This window comes from Vitis vinifera, chromosome 19, assembly GCF_030704535.1.
Source record: "Vitis vinifera cultivar Pinot Noir 40024 chromosome 19, ASM3070453v1".
Classification (NCBI taxonomy): Eukaryota; Viridiplantae; Streptophyta; class Magnoliopsida; order Vitales; family Vitaceae; genus Vitis; species Vitis vinifera.
In genome coordinates, this window is record NC_081823.1 from 26403573 (window position 1) to 26418728 (window position 15156).

The following is a 15156-nucleotide window of genomic DNA, read 5'->3' on the forward strand; positions in this document are numbered from 1 at the left end:
AAGGAAAATAAAAAAATAGATTAAAAGTCAATAAATTATTTTTTTTTGTTACTTCAAACTCATTTTATTTATTTTAACTCATCAATATAAAAATTAAATGATTTAAAAATATATAAGTTTTTAATTAATTTTATTTTCTTTTATATTTTTGGTCACTTGTCTAACCTTCCTTCTCAATCATTTCAAAACACGACCATCCTCATCCCCACCCTCTTTTTTACCACTTTGGCATCTTTACCATTACCTTCTTCATTGGGATGGTTGTATAAAAAATTTGACTCTCATTTTATTGGGTTAGGAAAAATTCAACCAATTAGATGGTTTTATGTTTATATTTTCTATCAAGTTTATTCTCATTACTTTAAATCTCACCCAGATATTTATATTTGATTTTTACGTATTGTCTTTGTGTTATTTATATACTCCTCTTAATTTTATAAACTTATTTTAAAACTGTGAAAGTTTCTTTAAATCTAAAATGGACAATATCCGACCGTAATATGAGTTTTCATTTGTTTTCTTAATCTTATAGATGGATACAACTTAATCTCATTGTTTATTCTATCATTCATTAATTTTTAACGATTTGAATGTAAAAATTTGATATTTATAAAATCGAGATTGAAATTATGTTGAACTATTAATTTTTGAAAAATTTTAAAATTTATTTTAAACTACTAATTTAATAAATAAAAAATTGAATAACTAAATAATGGTAAAGATATTTGTTTCTAAACTCCCAAAAAGTAGCATTTTTACTAATAGTAATATGATGAGACTCGACGTATTGGTTTGCACTTTTGTGGCCATGGTGGGAGATTCTCTCATTTCTAGCCACCCATATGAATTTGCAGCAACCAGCAGTGCCCATTCTTTTCCTTCTCCTTCCCCCTATAAAGAGCTTGTGACCTTTCTCAAAGGACCCATCACTACCCTCAATGGCCTCTGCCCCCACTCTCTGTATCACCGCCACTAACCTTCTCATTCTCCTCATTTTCTTCCTCCCTAGCTTAGTCTTGTCTGACTGCTCATGTGATGAAGCTGAGCACTCTGATCACCCCAGTAATGGAGGTGAATCACTCAAGTATAAGCTTGCTGCAATTGCCTCCATCCTTGTTGCAGGTGCAGCTGGGGTTAGCATCCCTCTACTGGGGAAGAAAGTCCCAGCTCTAAATCCCGAAAACCACATCTTCTTCATGATCAAGGCCTTTGCTGCAGGCGTGATTCTAGCCACTGGTTTCATTCACATACTTCCCGAGGCGTTTGAGAGGCTCACTTCGCCTTGCCTCGGGGAGAATCCTTGGGGGAAGTTCCCGTTCACCGGGCTTGTTGCCATGATGTCCGCTATAGGGACACTCATGGTGGACACTTTCGCGACGGGGTATTATAAGAGGCAGCACTTCAGCAAGCCTAAACAAGTGACTGCCGATGAGGAGAGGGGTCAGGAGCATGCAGGGCATGTGCATGTCCACACACATGCCACACATGGCCATGCCCATGGCTCGGCCAGCCCATCCGATGAGGAAAGCCTCTCCGACCTCATCAGACGCAGAATCGTCTCGCAAGTGAGATTTGAACCCATCATTAATTCAATACTCAATTTGTTTTTTCTTCGGCTAATTTGATAAATGTTGGTTAGGTTTTGGAACTGGGAATTGTGGTTCATTCGGTGATAATTGGAGTCTCCTTAGGCGCCTCTCAAAGGCCAGAAACCATCAAGCCTCTCCTAGCAGCCCTGTCTTTCCATCAGTTTTTCGAGGGGCTGGGGCTTGGGGGCTGCATATCTCAGGTACCATTCTTACATTCTTAGCATTTCTTTATAATTAATCCAGATTTCTGCAGAAAATGGCCCAAGAATGTTGACACAATGACAACATCAATCATTCTTTATGAGTCCCCACCAATAAATTAGTCCTCAAAAGCCCGAATGAATATTTTTTTCACTTTTAAAAAAAGTATGCTGTTTGAGCAGGCCAAATTCAGGTTCTCAACTATGGCCATGATGGTTCTTTTCTTCTCCGTCACAACCCCAGTGGGAATAGTGCTAGGCATTGGAATATCAAGAATTTACCACGAAAATGGCCCAACTGCACTCATAGTTGAAGGGGTATTTGACGCGGCATCGGCTGGGATCTTGATATACATGGCGCTGGTGGATCTTCTAGCGGCGGACTTCATGAACCCGAGGCTACAGAACAGCCTGAGGCTCCAGTTAGGGGCAAATATCTCCCTTCTTTTAGGGACTGGCTGCATGTCTTTCTTGGCCAAATGGGCTTGATGAGTTTTGATCAATTTTGATGTACGTCTAAATGTAAATCTACGTCTTTTCTTTCTTGTGCCTGTTTTTGGCTTTATATATAGCAGGACGCATACAAAAATATGCAAGTGATGGTTCCTAAGCAAACAAATGGAGCCAAAAGCGAAGTTTTCCCTTGATTTTTCCTCCCTTTTCTGTCAACATAAAGCAATGGAATCGCATGATGAAAAGGCTTTTTTCATGATTTTGTATGTGAATAAAGATACATACATAACCATAAGAAATGATTTGGATGCCCCTAGAAAGTTGTATTCCACGTTGGTTTTTGGCCCCTTAACATGCTCAAAAATGCCTCTCACCACCACCACCACCTTCCACATTCCATGGGCTTTTAGGGGTTTTTTTTTCCTTGGTGAGAAACAACTACACGGACAATAATATAAACCTCAATTCTCACTTCCATCATCTCTAGTGGAGAACTTTGGAATCAACATAGTAGGGTTACTATACCTTGAGAACCTACCAAGGCATTTTTTTTTTAGTTCTCTTCCTTTCCGGCAAAAAACCATGCATAATCAACTGCAAAAAGCTCTCAAAATTGTTGATGTGCCTTTGTTTGATTAGAATATGGAATAATATGCATAGTGTTGGTGAAAATTATATGTTCAATCTCTTAAATTTGAACTCACTATTAGAGGTCATCGTCGATCGATTGTTAAGATATGGACTCACATATCTAACAATAGTTTATGACTAAGTTATTCACCCTTATAATATTTGTTTTCTGTTCGTTCTAAGTATGGACCACCTCATGTGTAGAGCCCAATTCCATATGTGTCTCAGATGATGGGGCTGAGACACATATGACCCAATCTTTTAAATAGAATGGTCCCTAAGGCAAGAGGGTATAAATATTAAGGAAAGTGTCTGTTCTCAGATATCACATCTTTTGAAACAAGAACAGAACTCGTTCTCTCTCGCTCCCATTGTTAGAGAGAATATAGAGAAAGGTGGTGTCCTCTACAGCATTAGAAGATCCATACCTCTTCAACAAAGCACATGATGGATTTAGGTTGGTTCCCTTTTCTGGTGATCAAGGCATGTTTTCAATGCTTGATATAAACAATATTTAGTTTCCATTGTTTGGGTGAAAAATGGAGTTTAAATAAAGATATGATCACCCTCGAAGTACTCAAAGTAATATTCCTAATTACATGACATAAACTAGATCCAATTTGAATTTGAAATCATCCAAAATTTGAATTAGTTGTATTTCTTTGATCTCTCCAATGATAAACATCAGTTTCTTTGATCTCTACATTTTATCAATATGTCCATGCATGCAACTAAGGTTTAGTAAAACCCTACTCAATTATATATAGTTTCTAAAGGGAAGTGTTGTAGTATGTTGCTCATATTGAGTGAAAGACATATATGGAGAAGAAGGGGCAAATACTGGAGTGGAGCATAGTGGAACGAGGGGAGCATAGTGAGGGTTAGTATAAATACCCTTTTCTTGTAACCCTAATTTTGGTGTAGTGAAAGTCTTCAATCCTACTCCCGTGGACATAGACATTCTGTCGAAACACATTAAATCAGTGTGTTTTTTTCTTTTGTTTTTCTCTATTTTCTTCATTAGAAATTCATGCAGGAATAACATCAGAAAGGTACAAACATAACATTGGAAACATGGAATTCCAAAGAAAAAGGGACAAGCATAACAATTATAAAAATAAACCAATTTGACAAGGTGTTGATTGAAGATACCGAGTCAAGATTTGGAGTCTCTTTCAAAACTACTTTTGAAAGTAGTTTTTTCATGAATCTCTTTTGAAAGTAAGCTATTTTGTAAAATAATTTGAGGTATTTTCAATTATTTTTTTTAGTAATAATTGAAAATATAAATGATATTTTGAAAACCTTTATATTATACATATAATATTTTAATAGAGAATAATGAATTTTGAAACAGCATTTCATTCAAATTGATTCTAGAATTTGTTCTCAAAAAAAAAAACTACTTTTGAAAACATTGAATAATCCAAAATTTTCTATCCTCCCAAGTTGATTATGATGACAAAAGCGAAGGGCTAGACAGGCAGAATGAAACATTTTCTTCAACTTATATATCATGTAAAGTAAGAAGATTCTTTTAAGAAGGAAACAAGAAGTATCCTTGCAATTGGTATGGAAGTTTTTGTGAAAGAATATGCCTTAACTTCTAACATTTAGGCTTTCTATTGTTTGGTTCTATAGATAAAAATAAAATAAAATAAAATTATAAAAGAATGCATTTTTTCTTAAACTTTCATCCTTTTCCATCTAAGGAAAATGCAAAGAAAAATCTTTTAATGGTTTATTTTCCTTATACTATGTTTGGTTACTAAGAAAAGGGGACAAAACACTATTAAAGAAAATGATTTTCTTTTGATGTTTGGTTGCCATATGCATGAAAAAAAGATAAGAAAAAATATTAAAGAAAACACGAGGGAAAAATGCGAAAAGATTTTTCCTCTCATTTTCAGTTAAGGTGAGGAAAGCTTGAGGAAAGGGTATCCCCTAGTAATTTAATTTCATTTATTTTTTTCTCAATTTTTCAATAAACAACTCAACAATATATATATATATATAAATTTACTATAACTTTTTCTTTCCCTATATTCCTCCTTTGCATTTTCTTTCCCTCAAACCTTCTTATAATCAAATATATTCCTAGATCTTAGTATTCTTTTCTCATGTTTTTCCATGTTATTCAAATATGAGAAAATCATTTTTTTTTAATAATTTTTATCAATTATTAGAAAATTTTAGGAAAAAAATATGAAGAAAAAAAATAAAAGTACATGTTACATGTTGAAGACCCTAATAAACCTTGGGCTGGGCCGACATGTCGGGCCAAGTTGGCTAACCCAACATGTATGTGGTCCAGCATGAATGGGCGACCAGGCCTTGAATCAGTTTTGAACCCGACCCAAATCAATTTTTGGGCCCAACCCAATAGGTGACCCAAATCAATAGGCCGGCTTGGAGTACTAGAGCCTCCGAGTTGACCCAAAGGCTTGATTAGGTTTGCATGGGCATGAACCATAAAATATTCTCCATTTTGTTTTCTTTAAATTTATATATCTTCTTCTAAATCATATGTCAGTGTTTCGATCCGATCGGGCACATTTCTGGTCCATTATTACATCAAATCGAAATTGAACCGACGATCCAACCGTCAACCCGATCAAGCCGAGCAGGTAGGTGAGCTTTAAAATTAACTTTCTAATGACCCAATTGTGCCAACCTGTGGGCTGGATGGTTAAGCAACCTGTAGCTCACCAGTAATTTAAGGCAATTCATGTTTGTCATGAGAAATCAATCTTAGGTTGCACCTGTGAGAAAGGGGAATCACTACCACATGGCCATTTGTACGGTTCACGAAATTTTTTTCATTAATTTAAACTCTTGAATAAACCTAAATATTTAAGTTTAATTTATTTTTATAATGTTATATATGAGAAGAATATAAATTAAATAATGTAATAATTTTTAAAATTTTATAAAACATTAAAAAAATTAAAATTTTTATAAAAATATAATTAAATATTATATTTTTCCTTTCCTCTTATGTTTTATTAAAAAAAATTAAAAATATTGATACGTTTATATTTAAATTTATCATCATTGAATTCAATAATATCAAATGTAAAAAATGAGATATTATGAAAATTTTAAGTTATACATGTCTTAATTTCTTATAATTACTTTTAATTTTATATAATATAAAAATTCCATATTTATGACGTGACTAGTTCTATTATAATCACGATTAATGAATCATGAACTGACAACTTTTTTTGTTTAACGACTGGTCTGATTCTGAAAACATTATAGTAAATGTTATCTCACTTCATTTTATTCGACAAAAGAAGTATTTATCTTTATAACATCACTAAGACCAATGAATTGTCAACTGATATTTTTTTTATATTCAATGACCAATCCGATTCTAAACATGTAGTATATATACTTTTTCGGTTCATTTTATCCAACAAAAAAACATTTATATTTTAAACTTTTTTTAACCCCTCTCTATTGTATAATATAGTGTTTAGTTAAACAAAATCTTTATTTTTATTGTTTTTATTATTATTATTATTATAGTTGAGCTTAAAGTTTGAATAGTCTAGGATAACGTAAAAAGATAGTTACGAAACTATATACTAAATATATTTTAGCATAGAAATCAAAAGAGAAGTTATAAACTAATGTGAAGGTATAATATAAGTGAATTAAGTCCATCTAACTCCAAATATAATAAGACTAAAAGTGATCTAAGAAGATAATAAACCATAGGGAAACTATGAAGTTATCAACCAAGAGAAGTAGAGTCCTTGTCACTTATTTTTGAAGTTGTCTAACACGAGAGATCATGTGCAAGTCTGCACACTTGCCATAGGTTAAAGGCAATGTAACATTATGCTATAAGGCGAAGCAATGAGGGAACCGTGGGGAGTAGGATAGACCCTTCAACACTAAGGTTATGTTTGGTTCCCAGAAATTTTGAGGGAAAATGTAAGGGAAATAAAATATAAAAGAAAAGTAGAAGAAAGGAAAAAGTGAAGAAAAAAAAAAAAAGATTAAAAGTCGATAAATTTTTTTTTTTTTTTTTTTTTTTTTACTTCAAACTCATTTTATTTATTTTAACTTATCAGTATAAAGATTAAATGATTTAAAAATACATAAATTTTTAATTAATTTTATTTTCTTTTATATTTTTTATAGGATAACCAAATATGAAAAAATCATTTTTATTCACATTTTTTTTATTTTTTGGGAACTAAACATAACCTAAAGTTCCACCAATCAACCATGTCACATCGTGTCCAACAACTATGTTATATTGCTTCCTTTAAGAGTCTTGATGCTTCATTCAAATTTGTCTTCAACCAATTAACATTGCATATATGTAAATAGGGATTGTAGTTGAAGTGTTTTCTTGAAGAAACTAAAACGAAAAGTTGCTCATGTTTCTATGACCGTTTGTACTAAAACCTATATGAATGAGAATCTAAAGAGAATTAGAGGTGGTTCATTGCTTCATCGAGAGGTGATCTACCTTTGCTTCATGGAGGGTTTTAATTTTGTATCATATAGCCTTAGTTATAAAGGATATTGTTCCGCTTGCAAAAAAAATTTCCCTTTTATTTTCTTGTTATGAGAACTTTTTAGCTCCTATAACAATTTTTTAAATAATTGTAATTTTTTTTTTACTTTCTATAATAAATTAAATATGAGAAAATTAATATTCGTTCCTGAAAATAGTTTTTAGAAAATAATTCCCGTAGAATTTATTTTGAAATTAGAGCACGTTATTTTCTAAAATAATTATTTCAAGATAATTTTCATTTTTTTTTAGAGATTTTTAAGCAACAAATGAAACAATAGAGAAGAAAACATGGACTATAAATCATGCATGAATATTTTTCCACTTGTAAATATGAAATTAAATCCATATTAATTCCATCTTAGGGTTTGGTTTTTATTTAAAAAAACATGTACATATCACCGTCTTATTTGTTTCCACCATTGTATTTTGATTTCATTTATCCTTATCATCCTTATTTCATCACGTGGAAGCCTGTGAACAAGCGTTTGACACGTCACTCTATGCAATACGTTATTACATTGAATGCACATACGTAACAGCAGTTACAGCACCACTTCTCATCCTCCTCGTCAATAAACAACCTGCACAACTGGCTTTCCTTCACAATTCACACCCACCTTCCACCACCCTACATGGATTCCAAATTTGCAGAGCTCGTCTTTCTTCCTGTCCCAGAAATTGGCCATTTTCTATCCATGGTCGACCTCGCCAAGCGCCTTGTCAACCGCCACCATCGCCTTTCCGTCACCATCCTCACCTACTCCACCTTCTTCGCCACCGTCCAACTACCCTCCTCCGCCGCCTCTCTCCCCGGAATCCGCTTTCTCAACCTTCCCCACGTCGACCCACCTCCCCTCCAAGGCGTCTCCGGCGAGGCATGTCAGTCTCTTTTCCAACAACACCTCAAACCCCACGTCAAACACGCCATCACCACCCGACACGGTGGAGACACCGAGTCCGATCCCAAGTACTCTTCACGACTCGCTGGGTTAGTGCTGGATTTCTTCTCCACCGCCGTCATCGATGTAGCCGACGAGCTCGGAGTCCCGGCGTACGTCTACTTCCCCAGCGGAGCGGCATTTCTGGGGTTCTTGCTTAATCTCCCGGCTCTCGATTCTCAACTCGGTGGACTCGCCACCGAGTTGACCATCCCGAGTTTTTTCGAACCGGTTCCGACTAGTGAACTGCCGTCGGTCTTTCTGGAGAAAGACCAAGATGGGTACCACTGGATGCTCTACCACGCCAGGAGGTTCCGAGAAACAAAGGGCATTATCGTAAATTCATTCACCGGCCTCGAACCGGGTTTGGCCGACTTGGTTTCGAAGGTAGATTGTCCGCCCGTCTACCCGGTCGGACCGCTACTAGATCAGATCGAAGCGGACCGGTCCGGCGAAGATCGCATCATGAAGTGGCTTGATGATCAACCGGTGGGGTCAGTGGTCTTCCTCTGCTTCGGGAGCAGGGGAGCTTTTGGTGTGGGTCAAGTTCATGAGATAGCGCATGGACTCGAGCACAGTGGATACAGGTTCTTGTGGTCCTTACGTCAGCCACCGAGGGTCAAACACCTTCCACCGTCAGATCATACGAATTTCGACGGAGTCTTGCCGGAGGGGTTCTTAGATCGAACAGCGGAGAAGGGCTTGGTTTGTGGGTGGGCCCCACAGTTTAAGATCCTGTACCATCCATCAATCGGAGGGTTCGTATCGCACGGTGGGTGGAACTCCATCATGGAGAGCTTGTGGTGCGGTGTACCGATTTTGGTGTGGCCTATATATGCAGAGCAAAAACTCAATAGGTATAGAATAGTGAGGGACTTGGGATTGGGTGTGGAGGTCACAGAGAACGATGAGGACATGAACGGCCGTGATTTGTTGATGGCTTACACGGACGGTGGACATTTGGTGAAGAGGGAGAAGGTGAAGGTAGCAGTGAAGGCGTTGATGGACGGTGAAAGTGAGGTGAGGAGGAAGGTGAAGCAGATGAGTGAGACGTGTAGGGAGACCGTGAGGGACGGTGGATCTTCATTTGCTTCATTGGGACAATTTATCACCGATCTTTTTGCTAGCATGAAGAAATAAAATTCATTTGCTTGATTGTAGTCCAATTCAGTATGAAAAATAATGCTCATTTTATTCTAAAAATAAAGAAAATCTATTGATGTTTTCATAACCATTATTCCGTGTATTATTGGGCAAAGTAATAATTTAATTTTTTTTCTTTAAAAAAAATACTTTTTCATTAAACAAAAAAAATTACAATAAATAAATGTTGTGTTTGATGATTTTTTATTTTTGGGAAAAGGTTCTTAAAAAGAGCTCTTAAAAATAAGTGTCCAATGTTTTTAGTAATAAAATTTTATTTCAAAACCCAAATATGAGAAACAGTTCCTTCCAATGCCAAAAAATAAAAACATTTATTCTTTGTTCTAAAACAAACATAGTTTTAGAATAATTATTACAATATCGTATCATTCCAAACAAGATTCCGATAGTTCTTTTTAAATATTCATAAATTTATAATTGTGACGTAAAATTCATATTCAATCACCTTTCAATAGCTTGGATTGCAACTTGGCGGGTTGATCCGATCCAAGTCAAACTTAACTTGACGTTTGGCCAGACTTGGACAATCATTTTCGATAATCAAGTTGGGTTTGATTTAGGTTTTTCCAACCTGATCTCAATTTGGGTTGGATTTGGGCTAAGGTTTAGACAACCTGATCCTAACCCGAACTCAATTTGATGTTTTTATAATATTTATAATACATCTCATTTTATATACTAATATTCATTTTCTTTTATAATTTTTTTTAAAATATAAATTTATGTTTGTTCTTTTGTTGCTATATTGAAATTTTATCCTATTTATTATTTAAATTTTCATATAAATATATTAAAAATAATATCATAGATAAATTTTGAATTATACAATCCGATCAATCCGAGTCTAACCCAATTAATCAAAGTCTAACTTAAACAACGAGAGCTTAACCCAAACTTAGAAAAATATAGTTAAGTTGAGTTTAGGTTGACTTTGGGTTGAGTACCTTGGGTTAGAATTTGGGTTCGATTGAGTTTAGGTTGGACTCAAGTTAGTCATCAATCTGGCCAATCTGCTCAAGTTGTAGCCCTACCAATAGCCTCATTTCATGGTAAATTTAAATAGAAGAAGCATAATTTTTTCTTATTTGTAATAAATAAAATATGGATGTTATACTATTAATTCAATACCTTAAATATATTAATAACTTAACATTGTATTAATGTTTTCTGAAAAATAAATTATGAGTTTAGACTTTATTGAATCCACCTACAAAACTTAAAAATGCAGGCTGGTTATGAGATGGGGTGTTAATCTGTTTAATTTAATTTAATCCATCCTATGTACAATGTTGGTTCATTAGCTAACATACTGTTTTATTTTTCCGGTCAAATTGGTTGCTTAACATCAAGGTCCAAAAAACTCGATTTTCTAATGTCAATTATTTGTATCCATGTATTAATTTAATGCGAAACATGAAATGTTTTAAGTGAACTAATAAAATAAATAAATCAGAACATCCACAAAAAGAAAAAAAATAAAAATTAACTATATCTACTTTATTATTTATATTCAAAATCGTATATTTCTATGATCTTTTTTATATTATCCGCTTTAAGGTTAAAATTAACTCATATATATAATTTTAATAATTTTTTTTCCTATTCAATATGAATTATTAAGAAATATCATATATATATATATATAATTAAATATCATAAATGTATTGTTTTTTTAATAAAGTAATTTTATTATCTGTATTATTATTTATTTTATTATTTCTAAAAATAGATTTACTGCATCGTATGGTTTGATGCAAACATTATTATCTGAAGAACAATAAAAAAGATTAAAAGAAAAAAACAATGAAGTGGAGAACCTAGAGAAAATGAGTGGTGGGATAGAACAGGTAGAAATGATAATAAAAAAAAAAAAAAAAAAAGAGTTTCCAGAAAATATAATTTGTTTACAAAAAATAATCCGTAAAATAAATCTTCAATCAAAATAATTCTTAAATTAATGCGTCAAAATCCACATCATAGAAAGATTGCAATAGGTAATTAAGATTTTTTTTTTTTTTTAAATAGTCAAAAACCGTAGTAGCGGCACACTTTAAATTTAAGTTTAAAATAATAGTTGGTTTTGTTTTATTTTTATGTTTAAAAAATTTAAAACTGTTTAATTTGGGAATTATCTTGGGAGGAGGTTTATTTTGTGGATTTTTTTTTTTAAGATATCATTGTTCAAAATTTGAAGAAAAATGTAAGAGTAAGAGAATAGAAAAGAAAAATAGAAGAAAATAACAAGTGATATAAAGATGAAAAAATAAAGACTTTAAAATTAATAAATTAAATTTATATATTATTTTAAATTCATTTCATTTATTTTTTTCTCATTTTACGAAGATTAAACAATTTAAAAATGTATTAATTTTTAATTAATTTTAATTATATTTGATTTTTTTTTTTTGTATTTTTTTTACTATAAAACCAAACATGAAATTTTTGTAATATATTTTTTTCTTTAATATTTTTTTGGAAATTAAACATAGTCTTAAAGTTTAATATAAATATATTATATTAACCAATAGTTAGTAAAAAATATATTCTATTTTTTTAAAAATAAATTTTATTTTTAAAAATTTATTAAATGTATTTACCTAAAATCTTTCTACATAAAATGTCTTTAAAAAATAAATCTTATAAATAAAACATATCAATAGGAGTGCAAGTGGATTAAATTTAAAACCAATAATAGTTAAATATATTAAAGTGCAAACGAAATTAACTTTAAAATAAAATAAAATAATAAGATAAAAATAAAAATAAAAATAAGACAATAAAAAAATAAATAAAATAATTGTGAATCGACCTGTGATATTCTCATGGAAAATTGGAGTTATATCAAAAAATTAAATGGAATTGAATGAGTTCAAATATGTAGTTTAATTTTTTTTAATATTTTTATTTTAAAAAGTTTAATTACATAAAAATAATTATAATTTAGAAAAAGATAAATTTTATAAATTTTTTTTTAATTCTTTTATTATAGATGATGTATTAAAAGGGTGGAAAATGAAGAAAAAAAAAACATAAATAATTTTTATTTTAATTATACCGATCATCATGGTGCCTAATACCTATCCTGCTATCCACAACGAGGCCTGACGGGGATAAGAAGAGCCAACTACTCTGAAAATATTTTACTATTTACTCCTGGACCTTTCTGTCAGAAACAAGTCAAAATATAATAAACAAGAACCCACAAACTCTCTATAAAAACCATGCAAAAACAAATGAGAGAGGATCTCCAGAAAAACTTCCATTATTTTTATGGATGAATTGATCCGAATACCCAAAAATATATATATTTATATATGGTAAATAAAAAATTAAATTATTTTTTTATATAATAATAATAATTAAAAAAAAAAAAAGACCATACCGGTTCCGTGATTCATCCTCCAAGAAGAATCCTGTATAAGTGGAAGAAGAAGGAGCAGAGCCTCATTGCGAGAAAAGATGGAGATGAAAGCAGAGCTGGTCTTCATCCCCATCCCTGAGATTGGCCACTTCCAATCCATGCTTCAGCTCGCCAACCATCTAGTCAGCCGCCACCACGCCCTCTCCGTCACCTTCCTTACCTTCAACGCCTTTTTTGCCTCAGCCCCACCACCACCACCCGCCGCCCCCTCCTTCCCCGGAATCCGCTTCATCACCCTCCCTCAAGTTGACCTTCCTCAACTCGACGACATCTCCGGTGTGGACTGCTATCTTCTCTCTCTCCAGCTCCTGAAACCCCACGTTAAGCACGCGATACAGACCCATGTGCTCGCCTCTGACTCCCCCCAGCTCGCCGGGTTGGTACTGGACCCGTTAGCCTCCGCCATGATCGACCTAGCCGCGGAGCTCGGCGTCGCTTCTTATATCTATTTCCCCAGCGGAGCAGCAATGTTGGAACAAGTGCTTCGTTTCCCAGATCTCGATTCTCAAGTCAGTGAACTCCCTGCCACCAAGTTAACCCTCCCGATTTCAGTCAACTCAGTTCCCCGGCGGGTTCTGCAGACGGCCATGCTGGAAAAAGACGAAGATGGGTACGATCCGATGCTCTACCTAGGACGGAGGTTTCGAGAAGCTAAGGGTATTATCGTAAATACACTCATAGAGTTAGAGCCCGATGTGGCGGAGCTGGTTTCGAATAGGCAGTATCCGCCGGTTTATCCACTTGGACCGTTGATAGACCGGTCTGACTGGACTGATGATCGTATCATCACGTGGCTCGATGGTAAGCTGGCCGGTTCGGTGGTGTTCCTCTGCTTCGGTAGCAGAGGGGCATTGGGTGCGGCTCAGGTGCAAGAGGTAGCGCATGGACTCGAGCGCAGTGGATACAGCTTCCTCTGGTCATTACGCCAGCCGCCGCGGGTGAAACACGCTCTACCCTCAGATTATACGAATCCGGCCGAAGTCTTGCCAGATGGCTTCCTAGATCGCACGGCGGAGAAGGGCTTAGTTTGTGGATGGACCCCACAGTTGAAGATCCTGAGCCATCCATCAATAGGGGGGTTCATTTCCCACGGTGGGTGGAACTCCATCCTGGAGAGTTTGTGGTGTGGTGTACCGATTATGGTGTGGCCTATGTACGCAGAGCAAAAACTCAATGCGTGTAAAATAGTGAGAGAATTGGGATTGGGTGTGGGAGTCACAGAGAATGAGGACTTCATTGACGGTCGAGATTTGTTAATGATTTACACGGACGGTGGAGAGCTAGTAAAGTGCGAAAAGCTGGAGATAGGAGTGAAGAGGTTGATGGACGGTGATAACGAGGTGAGGAGGAAGGTGAAGCAGATGAGTGACACGTTTCGAGAGGCTGTGATGGACGGTGGATCTTCGTTTGTCGTACTGCAACAATTTATTGATGATGTTTTCACCGAAATAAAATAATAAGATGGTATCATGTGAAATAAAATGGATTTCTCTCCGCTACATAATCTATTGAGTACATTACATGAATTATAAATATTAGTATAAGAATCATGTTACTTGAACATTTAGGCTATGTTTGGTTATGGAAAATGTTAAGGAAAAAAAATGATATTCTAATTGTTGGTTTCATTTATGAAAAAAATAAACGAAAATTAAATATAATTAAAATTAATTAAAATTTTATGTATTTTAAAATTATTTAATATTTATATAGTAGTGAAAAATAAGTAAAATAAGTTTGAAGAAACATATAAAAATAATTTATTGACTTTGAAACTTTTTTTCTTTCACTTTTTTTTTCTTTCTATTTTTCCTTCACATTTTTCCTCAAATTTTCACAAACCAAATATTGCTTTAATGATTTTATAATAGAAAGAAAAATTTAGAAATAAATATTTGATTATTTAAATTTTCTTTAATTATTGATAGAATCAATTTACATCATGTACAAAAATAATTTAATGCCCAAATATTTAAAAATATGGTTATTTAATTAAAAGGATCATTGGAAACCCAATTTTAGAGGTCCAAACTTCCATCACCTTTTTTTTTTTACATTATTTTGAAAAAAATACCCGTATTATTTTCATATAAAAACATTATTAGCCCAAGGGTTCTCCTAATCATGTTTTGATGATAACAAACCATGGTTAAGTTACTAATTGGTTTAAATTATAAATAATTTCATGTGTTAATTTGAAAATTCATCAAATGACCTAATG

At 33.7% G+C, this 15156-nt stretch overlaps 3 protein-coding genes across 3 annotated transcripts; all 3 read left to right on the top strand.

Annotated features, from left to right (window-relative positions):
• The first annotated feature begins 904 nt into the window (after nucleotides 1-904).
• LOC100250216 (zinc transporter 1) lies at nucleotides 905-2334 on the top strand. The gene is made up of 3 exons (XM_019217072.2): nucleotides 905-1565; nucleotides 1640-1789; nucleotides 1973-2334. Exons 1-3 carry the CDS (start codon nucleotides 939-941, stop codon nucleotides 2276-2278), a joined length of 1083 nt encoding a protein of 360 aa, XP_019072617.2. The 5' UTR covers nucleotides 905-938; the 3' UTR covers nucleotides 2279-2334.
• A 5710-nt stretch (nucleotides 2335-8044) lies between these two features.
• On the top strand, nucleotides 8045-9490 carry LOC104877795 (anthocyanidin 3-O-glucosyltransferase 2). The gene has a single exon (XM_010646804.3). The coding sequence runs from the start codon at nucleotides 8045-8047 to the stop codon at nucleotides 9488-9490; it is 1446 nt and encodes a 481-aa protein (XP_010645106.1).
• Nucleotides 9491-12902: 3412 nt separating this feature from the next.
• LOC100248484 (anthocyanidin 3-O-glucosyltransferase 2) lies at nucleotides 12903-14436 on the top strand. Its single transcript, XM_002264691.5, has one exon. The coding sequence runs from the start codon at nucleotides 12974-12976 to the stop codon at nucleotides 14390-14392; it is 1419 nt and encodes a 472-aa protein (XP_002264727.1). The 5' UTR covers nucleotides 12903-12973; the 3' UTR covers nucleotides 14393-14436.
• Nucleotides 14437-15156: the final 720 nt, after the last annotated feature.

What these genes read in the sequence shown, in the direction of transcription:
- LOC100250216 (XM_019217072.2), top strand. Translation starts at nt 939, where the DNA reads ATGGCCTCTGCCCCCACTCTCTGTATCACCGCCACTAACCTTCTCATT. An exon ending in GACGCAGAATCGTCTCGCAA is followed by an intron (nt 1,566 to 1,639) that starts GTGAGATTTGAA and finishes AATGTTGGTTAG; the next exon opens with GTTTTGGAACTGGGAATTGT. An exon ending in TTGGGGGCTGCATATCTCAG is followed by an intron (nt 1,790 to 1,972) that starts GTACCATTCTTA and finishes CTGTTTGAGCAG; the next exon opens with GCCAAATTCAGGTTCTCAAC.
- LOC104877795 (XM_010646804.3), top strand. Translation starts at nt 8,045, where the DNA reads ATGGATTCCAAATTTGCAGAGCTCGTCTTTCTTCCTGTCCCAGAAATT.
- LOC100248484 (XM_002264691.5), top strand. Translation starts at nt 12,974, where the DNA reads ATGGAGATGAAAGCAGAGCTGGTCTTCATCCCCATCCCTGAGATTGGC.